Raw genomic sequence first — 21526 nt, 5'->3', positions numbered from 1 at the left:
AATAAAAAAAAAAAGCTTAAATATTAATTCACATGATATTACCATGCTAACAGGTCTTCTTAAACTCAATACATCTTGCTGTCTTACAAGACTTCAGAGTGGCCTGTCGAGTTCTGGGTCTCCCAGTGACAGCTCCAGCTCCCCTCATGTCATGTTAGACTAGTCTCTGGGAGGCTAGGTGGTGCAAGAGTTTATGAACTAACCTTTCACCTCTGGAAATCCAGGGTCAAAATCTGGTTTGGGCCACTAGTAAAATGAGTTTGGTGGTCTCAGCTGTTAGTGGACATTTGTTCAAACCACAAAGCCACCGAACAATTCAGAAGAACTGTCAATTTTTGCTCAGGAGACATCTATGGCTGCTACAGCAAAGTTGTCACAGTTCAGGAAAAAGGTTAATTGACATACATACTGGGAAACTTGCATCAAATTTGTCTATGCTATTCTTGGCACTAGCCAATACTAATAGTCCATCACTGTCATTAACTTCAGATTCCTAGCATAGCAGAAGCACTGACCATATGATGCGGAGAGAAAGGAAGGACAGAGCATACTACTGCATTGCCCATGGCAGAATTCTTCAAAGCAGGAAGTTTAAAATGATCAACAGATCAAGCAGCCTAAAGCATTATTGAAGTTACTCTACCTCTCAGCACTATTTATATATTTCCAGCTTTGTTATTATTACACTCTCTTTCACTATGTCATGATAAAGCAGTCCATGTTCAAGACATCAAAAAGATGGACAAGCAAAGAAGAGGAGGTTACTCACCCTGTGCAGTAACTGACGTTCTTCGAGATGAGTGTCCCTGTGGGTGCTCCACTACAGGTGTTGGTGCGTCCCTGCGCCTTCGCCCGGAGATTTTTGCAGCAGTACTCATAGCGGCCACGCATGCTCAGAATCTGCCCCCCCCCCCCCCCCCCCCGCTGTGACTCCAGGGCAATAGAACGCATGCGCGGCCGGTCTCCTCAGTTCCTTCTCTACCACGGAGGCCCCCCAACTCCGAAGTAGAGGGGAGGAGGGTGGGTAGTGGAGCACCCACAGGGACACTCATCTCGAAGAACGTCAGTTACTGCACAGGGTGAGTAACCTCCTCTTCTTCTTCGAGAGATGTCCCTGTGGGTGCTCCACTACAGGTGACTTAAAAGCAGTGTATCTTAAGGAGGTAGGGACTTCGGATCTGGTAGGAACGCCGTTGAAAGTACCGCCCTGCCCAAGCGTATGTCAGATAGAGGGCCTTGAGTAAGGGCATAGTGTTTAACAAAAGTATGGTCAGATGACCAGGTGGCTGCTTTACAAATGTCAGCCAAGGGAACTTTGCGTAAGAACGCGATCGAGGCAGCCAGAGATCTAGTGGAGTGTGTTCTAATGCCGTCTGGAGGTGCAACCCCTTTCATCTGATAGCACAGTCGGATACACTGGGAGATCCAGTTCGAGAGTCTCTGGGTAGAAATAGGCATGCCCTTGGAGCGCTCTGCAACAGAGACAAAAAGTCTAGCGGAGGTTCTAAAGGGTTTGGTTCTATCCAAATAGAATGACAAGGCTCTGCGAACATCTAGTGTATGCATTGAGGTTTCAAAGGAGTTTGCATGTGGTTTCGGAAAAAAAGTCGGCAGGTGTATGGGTTCATTAATATGGAATGATGAGTGTACCTTTGGAAGAAATTTGGGGTGCAATCTGAGGGTAACCTTGTCTTTAAAAAATATCGTATATGGTGGATGTGCCATGAGAGCTGCTATTTCTCCTGCCCGTCTGGCAGAAGTAATTGCCACTAGAAACGCTGTTTTCATGGAGAGGTGTAAAAGGGAGCACGTGGCTAGGGGTTCGAAAGGTTGTTGAGTTAGGGCAGACAGTACCAGATGAAGGTCCCAGGGGGTGGTCGGTTGTTTAATGTCTGGGTATAAGGTTTGTAGGCCCTTGAGGAAACGCTTCGTAGTAGCGTGAGCAAAGACAGACGTATCATCAATTCTGTCGTGGAAAGTCGTAATAGCAGCTAAATGGACCCTGATGGAGCTGAAAGAAAGGCCGGATTGCTTAAGGCCCAAGAGATAGTCCAATATAAATGAAAGAGGTACCGAGGTAGGAGAAAGATGTTTGGCAGAACACCAATGTGTGAATCGTTTCCACTTTTGAAGATAGCAGAACGCAATCTACTCGCAAGACCTATGTAGGAGCACCTCCTGAACTTGTTCGGAGCAATCTAATTTGCGTTGGGAGAACCACGTAGGAACCAGGCCTTGAGGTGAAGCATGGACAGGTTGGGGTGGAGAAAACGACCGTGCTGTTGAGATAGAAGGTTCGGAATAAGCGGCAGGGAGATTCGTGGTTGGATTGACATTCTGGTGAGGAAGGGAAACCATGGTTGTCTGGGCCACGATGGGGCAATGAGGATCACCTTGGCTCGATCCGTTCGTATTTTTATCAGAACCCTGTTGAGAACTGGTATCGGGGGAAACGCATAGAATAGGTTTCGGTGCCATGAGATCATGAATGCGTCCCCCAGGGAATGTTTGCCCAGTCCTGCTCTGGAGCAGAAATTGAGACATTTCTTGTTTTTTGCAGTTGCAAACAAGTCTATGGCTGGGTAACCCCAGATGCTGAATACATCGTGAATGGTTTTGTCGTCTATCTCCCACTCGTGGTCCCATGGGAAGCGTCTGCTCAGTTCGTCCGCTGTGGTGTTCATGATTCCGGGAAGATAGGCTGCTGATACCCGGATGTTGTTCGCAATACACCAATTCCAGAGCTTCATAGCCTCTGTGCACAGCGAATGGGAACGAGCTCCGCCCTGCCTGTTTACGTAAAACATGCAAGCAATGTTGTCCGTCATTATGCGTACGTGATGATGTTTGATTAGTGGCAGGAAGTGACGGCACGCATTGCGAATGGCTCGAAGTTCTAGTACATTTATGTGCAGGGAGGTCTCGGTTGGTGACCATAGTCCCTGTACTGTGTGATGAGACATATGTGCACCCCACCCTGTCATAGATGCATCGGTGGTCAGAATGCGTGATGGAGCCTGTTGAAGAAACGGGACTCCAGAACAAAGGTTGGAGTGGACGGTCCACCAATGTAGCGAATCTTTGACTGGAGTAGGCAGGGAGAGAGTCTTGTTCAAAGAATGCATGTTCGGTTTGTAAACTGTTGCCAGCCACGCTTGGAAGCACCTCATGTGTAGGCGTGCATTCTGGACGACAAAAGTGCACGAGGCCATGTGACCTAGTAGTTGCAGGCAGTCTCGGGCAGTTACCTGAGGGCTGTTGCGAATAGTTGTGGCCAGTTGGTTTATGGAATTGAAGCGATCGGGTGGGAGCGATGCTAGCCCCGTCCGAGAGTCGAGGTCTGCGCCTATGAACTGCAGGTGCTGGGTGGGGCGTAATGTGGATTTGTCTCTGTTTATTTGTAGGCCGAGAGATAGAAAGCATTCGACTGTGAGCCATGTGAACAGGAGCGCCTCGTCGAATGATGAAGCTTTGAGGAGGCAATCGTCGAGGTAAGGGAATATTACGACCCCTTGTTTCCTGAGGTAGGCAGTGACTACAGCTAGAAGTTTGGAAAAAGCACGGGGGGCTGTAGATAGTCCGAAGGGGAGTACCCTGTATTGGAAATGTGTGGAACCAAGGGTAAATCGGAGGAAACGTCTGTGGGCCGGATGTATAGTGACATGGAAATAGGCATCTTGTAGGTCGAGGGCAGAAAGCCAGTCGCCGTGCTCCAGCGCTGGGATTATGGTAGTGAGGGTCACCATCTTGAACTTTTGCTTTTTGATGAATCTGTTGAGCCGCCTGAGATCGAGGATTGGTCGCCATCCCCCATTTTTCTTCTCCGTTAAGAAATAATGGGAGTAAAAACCCTTCCCTCTGTGTCGCTCTGGCACGATTTCTACTGCTCCCAGATGAAGGAGATGTTGCACTTCTTGGAGGAGTAGCTGCTCGTGAGAAGGGTCCCTGAAGAGGGACGGGGAGGGTGGGTGGGTGGGAGGTAAGGAGAGGAACGGGATGACGTATCCAATTGTAACTACCTCTAAGACCCACTTGTCGGAGGTAATCTTCCTCCATTGTTGGAAAAAAGGTCGTAGGCGGTGTCCAAAGATTGGTGTGCCGGCTGAAGTGAGGGCATTGCTTTCTAAACCCTCGACCAAGTCTTCAAATCTGCCTATTAGCTGACGGGGGTTGAGGCGCCCCTGTAGAGTTTGGGCGACGTCGCTGGAATCTTGGTCGTGGACGTTGCGGCTGTTGCTGTTCCTGCGGTCTATGGGAAGGTTGTGTAAATGCGGGATAACGTGGCCGGTGGTATGGTTGGTATCGATATTGTCGTCTCCTTGCCGTAGGTGTCTGGAGACCTAAAGACCGGAGGGTTGTTCTGGAGTCTTTCATTGAATGAAGCACTTCATTCGTGTTAGAAGCAAAAAGTTTGTCACCGTCGAAGGGAAGATCTTCAATCGTGTTCTGAACTTCGCGAGGAAAAAAGGAAGAGGAGAGCCGTGAGCCCCGTCGCATGACTATCGCTGTAGCGGTAGATCTTGCCGCTGTGTTGGCTACATCGAGGGCTGCTTGGAGAGCGGTGCGTGAAATGGCTTGGCCCTCAGAAACTATAGCTCTGAACTGTTGTTTTCTTTGTTCTGGAATGTCATCAATAAAGTCCATTAAATTATTATAGTTTTTATGGTCGTATTTTGCCAGGACTGCAGCATAATTAGCTATGCGAAATTGGAGGGTGGAGGATGCATAGACCTTGCGACCAAACAGGTCCAGTCGTTTGCTATCCTTGTTAGGTGGGGCAGAACGAGAATACTGTTGTCTAGCCCTCTGGTTCGCAGCGTCTACTACCAATGAGTTTGGTGCTGGGTGAGTAAAAAGGAATTCAGAGTCCTTTGGAGAAATAAAATACTTCTTGTCCGCTTGCTTGCAGGTAGGTAGGCTTGTCGCTGGAGTCTGCCAGATGGACTTAGCAGGTTCTAAAAGGGCTGCGTTAATTGGAAGTGCCACTCTGGAGGAAGAAGGGGGCTGTAGGATGTTCGTTAGCTCATGCTGTTGTTCGGGAACCACTTCCAGGTTAATGTTCAGGGCACTAGCAACTCTCTTAAAGAGGTCCTGGAATTTTGTATATTCATCAGAGGGAGTGGGAGGAAGGGGAAGTAATGCTTCCTCCGGTGCTAACTCCGGGTCTGTTGGACCAGGAGAAGGGCTAGGTTTATCCTGGGAACGTGGCTGTGTTGCCAGGCGTCTCGTGTCACTAGTGTATGTATTAGGAGACAGCACTGGATCAGTGTTGCGCCTGGTCGAATGGCCACGGGGCATGTGTTCCCGAGGGTATGATGCCCATGGTGTCTAGTATTGCCATGGTGGTGGGTAGGGCATTGGTGGTGCCATCCAGGGGTTCATCCCCCAAGGGGCATGGTCCTGAGAGTGGGATGAGGTAGTATTTCCATAGCCCTTAATGCTCTGGGTCCGGGGCTGGGAGTCATGATATGGGGAAAAAACTCCCTGTGGATCTGCTTCCTCCTCACTGGAGGAAAACTGCTCAGATCCTGAGTCAGGCATTGCAACAGAATATGCATTCATGAGCGGAGACTGCAAGGTAGGTGACACTAGAAGATCAGCTGTCTGGGTAAAATGAGTGAAAGCAGCTCCTGCGGGAGATGAAAGCTGAGCCGATAGAGGCTGCTGCACAAGAGCATTCCTGCGATCGGGGCTTCTGGCTGTGATCTGTGTGTCAGAATGCCCCGCAGGCGTCGGTGCCGCAGTCGGTGCCGGGCGAGAAATGTCGGGCTGCCTCGGGTGAGGTGTGCCGAGGAATGTCGGCACCGTCTCATTCGCGGTGCCGAACGGTGCCGTCACTGAGGCAGGCAACTGGAAGCCTGATGCCTCGGCACCGGAGCTTCTCGGCGGCGCTGAAGCCTCAGGCGGCTTTTGCGCTGTTCCGGAGGAGCCTGCCTCATGAAAAGTGCTGAGGCGAGGGATCACAGGCAGAGAGATCGTTGATCTGCCTGGAGAAACTGCATGCCTCCTAGCCTTGCTCGGTGAGGAAAAGTGCCCCTTCTTCATAGACTTCTTGAGCTTTTTTGAGGGGGGGGGGGGGGGGGCTGTGTCGGGTAGCGGAGCCGGCTTCAATGCCTGGGTCTGAAACTGACCCGATAGATTTTTGAAGCAGGAGCAGTTTGAGTTTAAGCTCCCTGTCTTTGCGTGCCCTGGAGCTGAGTTTAGAGCAGTGGGCACATTTTTGGGGAATGTGAGCTTCCCCCAAACATTTTATACATTTTGAGTGCCCGTCCGATGACGGGATAGCTTCCTTACAAATAGCACAGCGCTTGAAACCGGTGGAGCCCGGCATAGCCGCGGCTGACAGGAAAAAATTTTTTTTTTTTTTGGTAAACTGGGTAAGTAACTATTTAATCAGAGAAAACTGACAGAAAAAAATGGTTTCTAAAGGATAATTAAGGCAATAGTGAAGGATTCTCTAATGAGTCTGCTGAGCTCCGTCTCAGGCCGGGGACGGTTGAGAAGGAACTGAGGAGACCGGCCGCGCATGCGTTCTATTGCCCTGGAGTCACAGCGGGGGGGGGGGGGGGCAGATTCTGAGCATGCGTGGCCGCTATGAGTACTGCTGCAAAAATCTCCGGGCGAAGGCGCAGGGACGCACCAACACCTGTAGTGGAGCACCCACAGGGACATCTCTCGAAGAAGAAGCAAATATTTAGGGATGTCAAGCTTTATAAATAGCCCTCAGGGATAGAGAGAGCATAAGCTCTACTGTGCCACAAGTATAACAGAGCCATAACTACCCATGTGTTGACAGGGTAAGTAGCAGAAATAAATAACTTAATATGTAAAAGAAAATATCTAAGTTACATGTATTTTAGTGAGAGGATGCAAAGTGGTGGGGTTTTCTGGCATCTCCTACTCTAGTTACTGTAAATTTACAAATTTAACATGAAATAGTGTAACATTTGGCCAGATACACTATTATCTGTAGAGTAGTTCTCAGGACTGGGACTCTAATGACAGTCCCTGCCAAGATGATTTTACATTATGACAACATACAATAAGTGGGTGTGGCAGATGGAGAAAGTGGGGGGGGAGGGAGATTTTGGGGAAACAAGGATAGCAGCAATGTGACCACAAGGTTAGAGATTCAGTACACACCTGTCTGGATAAATTCCATCTTCCCCTTAAAAAAACAAACAAAATAAAAAACAAGAAACTAAGAAACAAATGAAAATTTAATGAATCCCTACAGGCCATCCACCATGAGTATCCATTTCCTGGTACTCCCTGAGTTTGTGAATCTGAAAACCCTCTAGATATAGCAAGAATCTTCAATGCTCCTTGCACTCTCATTTTAAAGAAGAAGTGCTGCATAAAAATAGGCAAGATCTGCAGTACACACAATACAGTTATGTCAGAAGAGGCACTCAGTCAAAGGCAGAATTTCCACTTCTAAATGTCCTGCAATGGAAAGTAAAAGAACACTGTGCTCTTTTTGCTTCTTTCAGTTATGTCAGGAAGGGAGGTCTCAAAGGCATTTTTGCACTAGAAATACAAGTTTGTTGGGTGTGAAAGACTATGATGGAGAGGCAGAGAGTGTCTTTTTGTTCTGTATTGCATGGTGGGATACAGTTCCATGACTAAGGCTCTTAGGCACTACTGCAATACAAATAAATAAATTATGACAGCACTCAGTAGTGCAAGCCGAGCAACTGAAAAGGGAAGGAATTTTTAGTCAGATTATTTAAAGACTTTTTTTATTTGTTAAACTCTATTTGATTTTAAATGACTGTCATTGTGTAAAGAGAACTTTTTTTGAACTTCAAATACATTTTATGCATTTGAATTTCACGTTACAATTTAAAATAAATGCAAGTTATTTATCTGAGTGTAGACTCATCTCTCCTTTTTGGCTCTCTCTCCTTTTTGTTTTAGAAAAATCAAATAAAAAAAATGAATGAAAATGCCTACATTAATACAACATTATAGCCGAGAATGTGTGTATAAGAAAGCCAGGAAATTCAAAGTCATGGTTCCTATGGAAACTGTAATTGTCATGGTGCAATTACAAATAGTACATGTGCATAGTGGGTGGTCAAATTAAAGCTGCAATGGGAAACACACAGATCTGTTTACATTCTCAACCATAATGTTGCATTACTATGGGATTGGGTATTTTGCTTTCAATATGTGATAAAAGCACAACTATAGCTAAAAATATAATGCTTAAAGAGTACTACAGTTTCATGAAAAAAAATCTTATGTCACTTACCTGAAATGTCCCTGAGCAACTGCTGAACACAAGGGTGTAAAACCATTTTTATCAGCAGCATCAACTTGTGCTTCTGCAGTCAGCAGCAATCTCACACAATCTATTAAGTAAACACAAATGCAGATTGATACATGTGACGTTGCACCCCATAATGCTTTATGGACATATGCTTATGAATGTAAATATGACATAACTGGAATATGTTTTATGCTACATATGCCATGTAATATATCCCTGCAAAGGTTATGATCTACTGAATGTATTTATCCTATTTGTATGCATGTATCATTTTTGTATTCGAAGTTATGAATATTGGCTGTATACTTGTTGGATTTTAACTAGCCTTAGTAAGACGTTTGGGCAGCTTCTTTAGAAAGGAATTTGCAAGTTAAGTGCCCAATCAAGAAACACTTAATGGACATTGGATCTTGGAAGGCTCCAATTCACATAAGAAGTCTACCTGAGGACGTTCAAGGTAGCATGTGAACAATGGCTGTTATCTGTAAGTTCTGAGTCGTGCATGCACATGTGACTTGCCCAGGTGACATCAAAACTCCATCTTGTAGCTGGGATTCTACATAGGGGGAGGGAGGGGTGTCCACCCACAAGAGAAAATCTATTTAAACCCCTGGGAGACGCCTCCATTTGGTCTTCAGCTAGTTCAAGAGATATCCTTTGGGAGTGGAGAGGCTACCTGAAAGACGCTGGAACAAATTACAGTAACCACGGAGGTGTGAGTGATTGCTGGACCCTGACTAGAAGGAGGCTAGTCTGTAAAAGAGGCTTACTGGAACATCTCTGAGGGTGAGATTTTATCTGTATTAAGCTTCTTACTGTATTAGGCATAGGCTTGCGTGTTTTATTTTATTTTGCTTGGTAATCACTCACACCCCCGTGGTTACTGTAATCCCTGTGGTGGGAAGAACATCTCAACAGCCCAACACTGTGGCATTTAATTTCAAGAGGGGGAACTATGCAAAAATGAGGGGGTTAGTTAAACAGAAGTTAAAAGGTACAGTGACTAAAATGAAATCCCTGCAAGCTGCATGGGCGCTTTTTAAAAGACACCATAATAGAGGCCCAACTTCAATGTATACCCCAAATTAAGGAACACAGTAAAAGAACTAAAAAAGAGCCACCGTGGCTTAACAACCATGTAAAAGAAGCAGTGAGAGATAAAAAGACTTCCTTTAAAAAGTGGAAGTCAAATCCTAGTGAGGCAAATAGAAAGAAGCATAAACACTGTCAAATTAAGTGCAAGAATGTAATAAGAAAAGCCAAAGAGGAGTTTGAAGAACGGCTAGCCAAAAACTCCAAAGGTAATAACAAAATGTTTTTTAAGAACATCAGAAGTAGGAAGCCTGCTAAACAACCAGTGGGGCCCCTTGATGATCGAGATACAAAAGGAGCGCTTAAAGACAATAAAGTCATTGCGGAGAAACTAAATGGATTCTTTGCTTCAGTCTTCACGGCTGAAGATGTTAGGGAGATTCCCAAACCTGAGCTGGCTTCTGTAGGTGACAAATCTGAGGAACTGTCATGGATTGAAGTGTCAAGAGAGGTGGTTTTGGAATTAATTGATAAACTTAACATTAACAAGTCACCGGGACCAGATGGCATTCACCCAAGAGTTCTGAAAGAACTCAAATGTGAAGTTGCGGAACTGTTAACTAAGGTTTGTAACCTGTCCTTTAAATCGGCTTCTGTACCCAATGACTGGAAGTTAGCTAATGTAACGCCAATATTTAAAAAGGGCACTAGAGGTGATCCCAGCAATTACAGACCGGTAAGTCTAACGACTGTACCAGGCAAATTAGTCGAAACAATAGTTAAGAATAAAATTGTCCGACACATAGAAAAACAAACTGTTGAGCAATAGTCAACATGGTTTCTGTTCAGGGAAATGATGTTTTACTAATCTATTAGAATTCTTTGAAGGGGTCAACAAACATGTGGACAAGGGGGATCCAGTGGACATAGTGTACTTAGATTTCCAGAAAGCCTTTGACAAGGTCTCCCACCAAAGGATCTTATGTAAATTAAGCTGCCATGGGATAAAAGGGAAGGTCCTTTCATGGATTGAGAACTGGTTAAAAGACAGGAAACAAAAGGTAGGAATTAATGGTAAATTCTCAGAATGGAGAGGGGTAACTAGTGGTGTTCCCCAAGGGTCAGTCCTCGGACCGATCCTATTCAACTTATTCATAATGATCTGGAGAAAGGGGTAAACAGTGAGGTGGCAAAGTTTGCAGAGGATACTAAACTGCTAAAGATAGTTAAGACCAAAGCAGACTGTGAAGAACTTCAAAAAGATCTCACAAAACTAAGTGATTGGGCAAAAAATGGCAAATGAAATTTAATGTGGATAAATGTAAAGTAATGCACATTGCAAAAAAATAACCCCAACTATACATACAATATGATGGGGGCTAATTTAGCTACAACAAGTCAGGAAAGAGATCTTGGAGTCATCGTGGATAGTTCTCTGAAAATGTCCACGCAGTGTGCAGAGGCAGTCAAAAAAGCAAACAGGATGTTAGGAATCATTAAAAAAGGGGATAGAGAATAAGACTGAGAATATATTATTGCCCTTATATAAATCGATGGTATTCCCTCATCTCGAATACTGCGTACAGATGTGGTCTCCTCATTTAAAAAAAGATATACTGGCACTAGAAAAGGTTCAGAAAATGGCAACTAAAATGATTAAGGGTTTGGAACAGGTCCCATATGAGGAGAGATTAAAGAGGCTAGGACTTTTCAGCTTGGAAAAGAGGAGACTAAGGGGGGATATGATAGAGGTATATAAAATCATGAGTGATGTGGAGAAAGTGGTTAAGGAAAAGTTATTTACTTATTCCCATAATACAAGAACTGGGGGTCATCAAATGAAATTAATAGGCAGCAGGTTTAAAACAAATAAAAGGAAGTTCTTCTTCACGCAGCGCACAGTCAACTTGTGGAACTCCTTACCTGAGGAGGTTGTGAAGGCTAGGACTATAACAGAGTTTAAAAGAGAACTGGATAAACTCATGGTGGTTAAGTCCATTCATGGCTATTAGCCAGGACGGGTAAGGAATGGTGTCCCTAGCCTCTGTCTGTCAGAGGGTGGAGATGGATGGCAGGAGAGAGATCACTTGATCATTGCCTGTTAGGTTCACTCCCTCTGGGGCACCTGGCATTGGCCACTGTCAGTAGACAGGATACTGGGCTAGATGGACCTTTGGTCTGACCCGGTACGGCCTTTCTTATGTTCTTATGTAATTCACTTTGTTCTGTCTGTTATTACTTGGAACCACTTAAATCCTACTTTTTGTATTTAATAAAATCACTTTTTACTTATTAATTAACCCAGAGTATGTATTAATACCTTGGGGAAGGGGGACAAACAACTGTGCATATCTATCAGTGTTATAGAGGGCGAGCAATTTATGAGTTTACCCTGCATAAGCTTTATACAGATAAAACAGATTTATTTAGGGTTTGGACCCCACTCTTAAGCTGTTTTCAGTTAAGCCTGCAGCTTTTGGGGGACCTGGTTCAGACCTGGGTCTGGGTCTGCAGCAGGCTAGTGTGTCTGGCTCAAACCAGGCATGGCACTGACGTCCCAAGCTGCCAGGGGAAGCGGGTTAGAAGTAGTCTCAGCACATCAGTTGGCAGTGCCCAAGGGGTTTTCTGTGATCCAACCCGTCACAGATGCAACAAGAAAAATGAGATATGTTAAAACTAGAGCATGTACTTGGTTTTTTAAAAACTTCCACAGGTGCGTCAATGCTCTGAAATTACATCTTATTACTACGGATGACTTTACAACTGAACTACACTTGCAAACTTTAACAACACTTTCTATAGTGAACTTTTTCCAAAATAACACGTTAAATGAAACAGTAGAAAATTAAATTGATTCACCCATTCCACAGCCAAATTCATTCAAGATATTTAAAGTATATATTAATGATATAATTTTCTGCTTTTTCTTCCACAAGAGATTGGAATGCCATCTACATGCATATAAACTTAAGAAAGCACATAACCTGCTCAGAGTGTATTTCTTACAAGAAAAATAACCTGATCAGAGTGTATTTCTTACAAGAAAAATTTCCATAGTTACAGTAGAAACTCAGAGTTACAAACACCAGAGTTATGAACTGACCAGTCAACCACACACCTCATTTGGAACCGGAAGTACACAATCAGGCAGCAGAAGAGACAAAAAGAATATTTTAAAAAAGCAAACAGTACAGAACTGTGTTAAAGGTAAACTATTAAAATAATAAAGGGAAAGCAGCATTTTTTTTCTGCATAGTAAAGTTTCAAAGTAAAGCTGCAAAGCTGTAGTAAGTCAATGTTCTGTTGTAAAGTTTTGAAAGAACCATAATATTTTGTTCAGAGTTACGAACATTTCAGAGTTACAAACAACCTCCATTCCCAAGGTGTTCATAACTCTGAGGTTCTACTGCAATTGTCTCTTTTCTAGGGATGGGCCCAAAGGAAAATCACGGATTTATGCTCCTGCCCCAACTTTTGAGCAACAATAATGTGGCTCAAACCCAAAACCCAAGCTTTGTCAAGTGAAACTCGTTTTTATTAATTTCTGAATGAATATTTTTCTCTGGTTAACTCTCTCTAAAATGTTTAGGTGAGTATTATGGACTGATTGTGTAAATCACCAAACATCAGGGAACAAGATTTTCAAAAACAGGAGCCTAAATTTACTTACCTGAAAATAAAGTCACTTATTTAAAGATACTGAGAACCCAGAACCTCACACTGAAGTCACTGAAAGCTATTGGGTACTTAGCACTTTTGAAACTCAGGTCAAACTTTTATGAGCCTGAGTAAGGAGTTAGAAGCCTAACTTTAGGAATCTATTTTTGGACATCACAGCCATGATAAGCTAGCCCTATACTAGAATATTCATCTGAAAGACTTTTGCAAATCATCAAGAAGTCCTCATTCAGCTACTTTGCCCAACATTTGTATTTATAACTGAAATCCAGTGAAAAACACAGATATACTGTTCAACTGTTTCTCAGTAGAAGTACTGCTCTGACAAATGTCAATACTATTATAGCTTCTTTCCTGTCTTTCCTTCATGTATTTCCATCTTAATCCAAACATCTATTTAATTTAAAATATGAATTCTTTCTTGCCAACCCCATAAATCTCTTTGGAATAAAATGAAAAGAGGTTCCTTTACACCAATTCTTAGTATTTGGCCAGCATGCTTTCTGGCTCCTTCTCCAAGTCTTTGATAACTGTTATGGTAAAAGTGATAAAAGAATGGACAAAACAGGTATGCCTACAAATCTCAACTATTTAAGGGGCATCCCCCACTGTTATAGCTGAACACAGAGTACAGTTAATGCACATAATTTTCTATAGTTTATTCTAAGGAGTACTGTACTCTTCACCTCTCCTGGGTTTTTCAGCTGGATTTATCATTTCATTCTCCCTCCCTCTGTCACCTCCAGTGAATGGCTAGGATTATCAATATAATGTAGACACTTGGATGGATTAGCTCAATTATGTGTGACACATTTTGTGTCCAAAAGCAGAAGATCCTTTTCAAAGTGTAGTAAGTTGAAGTGGTTCGCGTTTTGTTAGCAGGTCAAACAAAGATGGATTGGCAAACTGATTTGCTCAATTTCCCACAGACTGGTTACTGCGGCCAAATGGGAAAAACTATTTCTCAACATCCATTCAAACACAAAAGGAGTGTTTACCTTATACTTTGGGGGCAAGCATTATCTCACACACACACACACACACACACACACACACACACACACTTTGCATGGAAAGCAGAAAAAAGCTGCTGTGGGCTAAATGTCCTGAAAATGGTTGCAGCCGGAGCTCTGAAAGCGGAACTGCCTAAGAACAGGAATTTTGTACCTAGTGTGAATAGACTTGGAAAGAATATCCTGAGTGTTCTCATCTCTCTTGCAACAAGGAGCCCAGGCCACATTCTCAGCACAGGAACATGGCAGGGAGCACTGTCAGGGTGCTGGTTACAGCTCCCTGCTCCTGTGGGTCGATTTGCACCAGCCCTAGCATAGTTTAGCAGTTTAAGGACTGCTCTACCTTTCATCAGTTGGCTATGAATCCTAAAGGAGCATATTTCAACTGAATTGGTGAAGAGCAGCTGCAGTCTACCTCTGCCCTTAACCTATCACATGCATCGGGGGAATGGGGGGGGCAGACACATGACAGCTATGGTTCTTTTCCAGCCAGCTACTGCCCAAGAGAAACAAAGGAGCTGCTTCAGGGGAGAGACTGGTTCTAGAAGTCTCGAAATCCCCTTTAACCATTCCAATTGCAATTCAGAACACACTCATGCTCCCAAACAAACAAATGGTGTGGATATAAGCTCATGGGTGAGGTCCTTCCACAGAAGGGGAAAAAACTATGCCTAAGTTGTCTGCTAGCCAAAACTACTCAATTCAATCTACAGTCCCTCAAACTAAGAGTCATTTAACCATTTTCCCATCCCCAGATTCAGACCAATATCATCTCTGTTCTCATGGTCAATTAAGCCAGGACTGTCTACTGTAGGTGCTTCATCATGACACTTTCTTAAGCCTATTAGAAAATATATAATGGATTAATTTTGAAGTTGCATTTATCCAATTAAATAAGTTTGTCTGAATTTAAGTTAAGAATTACAACCTTTCTACCAACAATTTTACAAATATGATTTTTCAGAGAGGTCTCAACTAGCATATACTGTACTTTAAGATGACACCAGAAACAAATGAGAGACCTATTTTATACAAGCCAGTTGGTAGCTAAGGAAATGGTGAAAACCTAACTCATTAGGGTTACCATACGTCCGGATTTTCCCGGACATGTCCGGCTTTTTGGGGCTCAAATCCCCATCCAGGGGGAAATCCCAAAAAGCCGGACATGTCCGGGAAAATAGGGAGGGAGGGCTCGGCGGTGCTCGGCCGGGGCCTGTGGGGCTGGGGCTGGCAGTGCGGGGCCGGGCCGGGGCCGGCGGTGCTCGGCAGGAGCCGGGGGTGCGGGGCCGGGGCGGTGCCGGGCCGGGGGCACGGTGCCGGGACGGGAGCCGGGGGCGCGGTGCCAGGCCGGGGGCCGGGCCGGGGGCCAGTGCCCCAGGGCCCGAGCCAAGCCGGGTGGGAGACGCCGGGCCCAGAGCCACTTGGCCTGGGCTGGCAGGCCGCCACAGGGAGCCGCTCAGCCAGGGGGGCCGGACTGGGCCACGCTGCACCCCGCCCCAGCTTACCTGCTACCTCCCTGTTTCAGGCTTCCCGTGAACATTTGATTCGTGGGAAGCAGGGGAGGGGGAGGAGCAGGGGGCGGAGCGTCCAGGGGAGGGGCAGAGTTGGGGCGGGGAAGGTGCGGGGCCGGGTCCCCATGGAGTGTCCTCCTTTTTAAAAATTAAAAGATGGTAACCCTATAACTCATACAATTATTAAATATTTTTCAGATACTGATGTAGAATCAAAACTACTGCAATATATTATTTGTTTTAGAAAGCAACAATCTAATACCTAAAAATTACAGTATATATTCAGCTACAATTATAAGACTTATATTACAGTAATTAAATATTTAAGGGATGCTGTTTCCATTAATTCTGTAGAACTTTCTTATTGGGTATTTCAAGGGTAAAGCGCGTTCCCATAAACTCTCACTGAGATCAATAGGAGCTGCTGAGTAGTCAGCACTTCTGAAAATCAGGCCATTTGTTTAGGTGTCTAATTATGGATTTAGGAGCTAATTTTATGCTTCTAGTTTGAAAATTTGGCCTGTGAACATAACAAAATTAGAACAGTTTTTCTATAACAATTTAAGACCAGTCACATAATTAGACACTCCCCATACAATCTCCACTTAATAGATCTAAACCCACAATATTAAAAACAGTGACTATAAATCAAACCCACTATAGTCCATCACCTCCCCTGGGGTAAAATCCTAGCTTTACTGTAGTCAATTGCAAAACTTCCATTGACTCGAATGGAGACAGGGATTTCAACTTTGATGTCTCAGAAAGGAAAAACGTGGGGTTTGTAGAGTCTATCCCAAGCAGAATTTTATATTAGTACTGATTCAGATTTAGTTTGCATCTTCCAATTTTTAGAGAGAAAGTGCTCATAAAAAGGCATGTGTGGTACACTTGTATCAGCTATTTTAAAAAATATTGTTCCTGCTTTGTATCAATGAAATATTTTGTTCATTTCTAATATACTTGACACTTGGTTGGATCATATCAGAAAATGGTACAAGACAGCATACTGCTGAAAGGCTCCAGGCACTTGAACTTTTCTAGAACTCTTTTTTTTAAATTTAATAGAAACAGAAGTTAACAAATACATCATGAATTTACATACGCTCACATCAGTTATTTGTTATGTAGAGGAAATTAGGGCTATTTTGTTTCAGTTATTTTAGATGGAGCATTTTACTTTCCTACCAAGCACTACCTATGTATAATGCATGTTCAAATTCATTTGAATAAATGACACTACTTCGTTTTAACTTGCCTAGATAAAATCACTTTTTTTTAAATCCTCTCATCTCTAATTTCATACTAATAATGAAATCCATGATCCCTTCCACAGAAAATCACTGACAACAGACTTCAAATGTACGTGTATGCCAACTGATATTTTGCTCAAATTTATCATCTATGGACATTCTTACTGATAAAACATCTGATCAGAAGCCCATGGAAGTTAACAGAAGTCTTTTCTTTGACTTCAAACCGGTTCTGGATCAGGCACAAAGTGGGCTTTATTTTCAAATTATTAATGCTTCTATTACTTTATTTTACAGTTTAACAAAACTGTGAATCCCTTACCTGTATGTCCATTCATAGCAGCAGAATACAAGGCAGAATAACCATCTTCACAGAAATAATTAATGTCCAATCCTTCTTCATTAAGCAGCATTGACAATAAAGTGACATTTCCCTGGGCAGCAGTTTGGTGAAGAAGGGTGGGCCTGCCACCCAGGGGGACAGGACCACCACTCGTTAACAAAGGGGTTAGGGAGGGAGACCAGCCTGCGAGTTAAAGCGACAGATGTTAGAGGGAAGACACATGAATAAATTAAGGCTGTGCATTATTTCCGAGCTATTAAAATATATAAAAGAAAACCTAAACAGATTCATCAACACTATAGGGTCTGTTAAGGTTTAGCATGAGTCTTGTAATGTTATTTTTTTCCCCTACCTCAAAAGACAATTAAAATCACACACAGTGGTAAGAAGTTATGTTCATTGTTAACTCAAATTAATAGGATTCTATCATCATGGGTTAACACAAATAAAAACTTTGGGAACATCACAAACAACTTCCACACTCCAAAATTTCTGACATTACAACCTTATACAATTCTGGCTTTATTTTAATTGTAGCTAAATCGAAAATTATTCCAGATATATTTTCATATAAGTAGGTGCTTTTTATTTTCATCTGCAAAGTTGATTTTTCTTCAAAATCTTAACCTTATAATAATATTTAAACCTGAAAGAGTATCATAGCCAAATAAGATAGAAAAATTGGTTCAAAGTGCTTCAGTTATACTTTAAAAATAAAGAATTAACAAGAGGACAGCTCAACATAAAGGTTTGCAGAAGCCCTGTAATATACATATTTGTTGTTGAACTTTGCCTTAATATATATGTTCATTTTACTCAGCAGTACTGTGATTTCTATTTTATTTTGAGACGAGCCAATGTAGAATAAGTAGCTAGTTACATCAAAATTACTGATAAAAGCTTTCAAGTCATCCAATGAAAACGGCAATCTACAAAACAGAGCTTTAGAAATCTTAGGAGTTATCTTGTTAGACATTCCACATATTATTACTTAGCAGCTTTAGAGGAGAGTTTGTTAAATGCATGAAGTCTGCTGCATATAGTATGGAAGACTTTGTGTACTCTTCCTTGATCAAAAGACTGCAAAAGAAAATAAGAAAAGGGATTGAAAAATATAAATGTTAATATGTGTGTGTGTGTGTGTGTGTGTCAGACACACACACACACTTTACCCTTTGAAAATGAGAATTCACACCATTTTTCCTTTTTGAATAGATTACTCTATTTACAGTGCATGTATGTGCACAAACACCCTCCTATATGATACTGAAATCTGATCATATAAGAAAATACATAGTCAGATTCCCAGCTAAAACTAACAAAAAATAATTAGTTGGAGCTCTTTTAGAATTGTTTTCAAAATAAGATACTTTTAGCTTGATAATTTCAAAATAAAATACATTTTACTACTATAGTACAGAGAGGCAGCATAATATTTATTTGTAGTACTTTCAGAAAGATAAATTAACTTATTACTCATTTTATAATTTTTTATAAATTGTATAGGCAACTATAAAAAAACACTACCATATATATCAGCAGCCATATCAATCATTTAAAGTTACATGGTATACTACTTCAAATTGAAGGCCAACTTTGAAGTTGTATGAAGATATATCAATAGTTTTACTCTTATTTTTAAAGCGGGCTACGAAAGAAAATCTAGAGGTTTACAAAATAAGATTTATACAATTTAAATTACTTCTCATAAATTCTATACCTTGTGGCTTTTTAGATTACAGAAAAATCCTCTAGAATTATTTTTACTTTACTAAGAAAAATATAAGCCAAACTTCACCTTTTGAGAAGTCAGAAATACTATACATATAAAGTAGAGTTCAGATGTTTGTGAACATTTATTCTTACAAGGTACAAAAGTGACTGAGGAATAATGGAAAGAAAAATAAAATACAATTATGAAAGCTGTTTTTCTTTCCATTGTTTCTGCCTTGTATCATCTTGTAAGCCTAAACTGCTAGTGTAGGTAGAAATTTTGTTTGAACTAACCAAAGGTTTTAATTGACTTTATTGTATTTCCCTGTGTTTTTGATACTGCTTCCTGTGGATATATCTAGTGTGTCAGCATCTCCTTAAATGTTAATCCTCTTTGCCTGAACTTGCTTTTCCATTTTAGGAATTAGTCTTGTTTGTGATGGAATGATTTTTGGACACTGGGAGGTAGGGTGAGTAGGGGGCTTAACACTTTACTGAAAACATAAGGTTCACTATGCCAAGCCATTTTGAAACATTAACAACATTTCTGAGGTTTCTGCTTTTGTTGAAAAGTCGCACAAGATTTTTCAACATCATTAATAAGAATATCAGAGAAAGAATGCTTATTGTGCATTACTGTAAATGGACATCTGGTACCTTTATTCTCATTTTCAGCTTTTCGCGAGGGCAAATATACTGTTGCATTCCAGTGATGAAACGCATTGTGCTAGATTAAGAATGGATGAAAAGCTTCTACTGCATAAGACACACAAACGAAGTAATCACATAAATGCATATTTTAACTTCTGTTGTCATTGCAAAGCAGCATAACAGATTTGTATTCATCCAGGATACTGTATAATAAGGTTAGGAAATATCAGTAAGGTATACGGTTTCATATGCAAAAGTGAAGCATCTGTGACAGCTTGCAGGACATACAGTAATGAAGGGCAGAGGGATAGAAAAACAGCTTCTGGCATCAGCTTCAGAATGTGGAGATGGTTAATTTCAAAGCCCAGATCAATCTCTCCTCACATCCTATTTACCTTCTAAGCCAATCACATACAAAGGAAAAATCAATCAATATTGGAATGAACTGAATAAATACATACTCCGATTGAAGAGTGATGCAAAACCAAGAAGAAAAAGAAAGAAGAAATCCCAGGGGTATGGAAATCCAATTGACTATAATCATTTCAGTTTTAAACACTTATTTCTCTAGGAAGTCAAATCCATGGATATTTAGGAATCAAAACAAACAAGAAACACTAAGAGTATATTTTCACTTTTTCATATACACCTTGTTCAACATACATGACAAAAGGTGGGGGGGTTTTCTCAGCGGTATTTAAAGCTGTAGATATTGTTATCTTGATACAAAAGAACATATTACTGATGCAACTTGTAATCTCCTTTTATTCTATATCAGTTTTTGTTCTTCTTTAGAACCAAAATTTTTCCATCACAGAAAGTGATAATATTCCAATGTTTACAGTGCAGCATTGCTTTAAGAAAGAAACTGACCTAACCAGGCGACTGATTTGCCATTAATGAAAGAAAAAAATTCAGTTAATAGGCTTTCTACCACTCCTCCTGACTTCACAGTAAAAGGAAATGAAGTCATGGATTTACTGACCTGCCAATAAACATCAAATTTCAATCTGACTCTAAAAGCCTTTCAAATATATTAACCAATCCGCTTACTATGTTTTTGAACACTTATAACAAATTCTGACTGATTTTCACCAGCACTTACTGTACAATAAAATACAAACAACATTTCAGCACACTAATTTTTAAATGAGTCAGTCCTTGTTGATGCAAAATAAAAATACTAAACACTCTGTGCAAAGATTAAACAAATAAGGTTTAAATTAAGTTGAATATTACTTTTAATAACTGAATCTCTAGCAATTCAGAGAGTTTGGAAACCTAAATACTATTGTTTGTTTCCAGTAGTGCCTATAACATGATAGGTGCTGTACAAACACTAGAAAACAATCTTTGCCTCCAAGAGTTCAACCTCTAAAAAGGCAAAATAAACAAAGATGGTAAATAAGGGGGAGGGGTTTACAATGAGACTGTCAGGTGGTTACTAACCATATATTGTAAATAAAAAAGGTGTTATTTAAATCTATCCCCATGTACCAAACTAACCACCATCTGTCTGTTTTGCCTTTACTAAGCATAAGCTATTTCAAGGCAGGGACCATATCTTTCATGTTTGTACACCATCCTGCACATAAAGGTTTAGTTCTCTTATAGCATATGCCAAAAATACATGAAGGTAGATTAAGTTCCTTATCAAGTCCCGCATTTAAGGAACACAAACACACACAAGGGGAAGTTTAAAAGTTTAAAGCAAGGGGCTTTGACAAATTCTGTCCCTGCACTGTGTTGCTGGGGGATCACAGGCAAGTCACTCATCTTCTCTCTGACTCAGTTTCTAGGTCTATAAATTAGAGTTATTAGTATTTACCTACCTCTGCGCATTCCAATTTATGGGATATGTTTCCATTGCCACTGAGCTTTAGAAATCTTGTAGAAAGCAGTCCCAGTTACAGTCCCACAAGAGCCCTCTGACCATACCAAACATTCAGAGCAAATGGTCCAAACTCCTTCAGCTCCCTCCACTAAACCTCAAAGTCCTAAACTATAGAATTTGAATTACAAGGGGAAAAGGACATGAATGGTTTGTGATAAATAAC

At 41.6% G+C, this 21526-nt stretch overlaps 1 protein-coding gene across 1 annotated transcript in view; it reads right to left on the bottom strand.

Moving 5' to 3' along the window:
- CTTNBP2 (cortactin binding protein 2) overlaps positions 1-21526 on the bottom strand; it is a 196976-nt gene that overhangs the window by 96744 nt on the left and 78706 nt on the right. Inside the window, 2 exon segments of the mRNA XM_005285758.5 lie at positions 8258-8357; positions 17085-17288. Of these exon segments, the coding sequence (XP_005285815.2) occupies positions 8258-8357; positions 17085-17288 (304 nt within the window).

This window comes from Chrysemys picta, chromosome 1 (assembly GCF_011386835.1).
Source record: "Chrysemys picta bellii isolate R12L10 chromosome 1, ASM1138683v2, whole genome shotgun sequence".
NCBI classification, from domain to species: domain Eukaryota; kingdom Metazoa; phylum Chordata; order Testudines; family Emydidae; genus Chrysemys; species Chrysemys picta.
The sequence above is the reverse complement of the archived record's forward strand: the minus strand, read 5'-3'. Positions and strand labels throughout refer to the sequence as shown.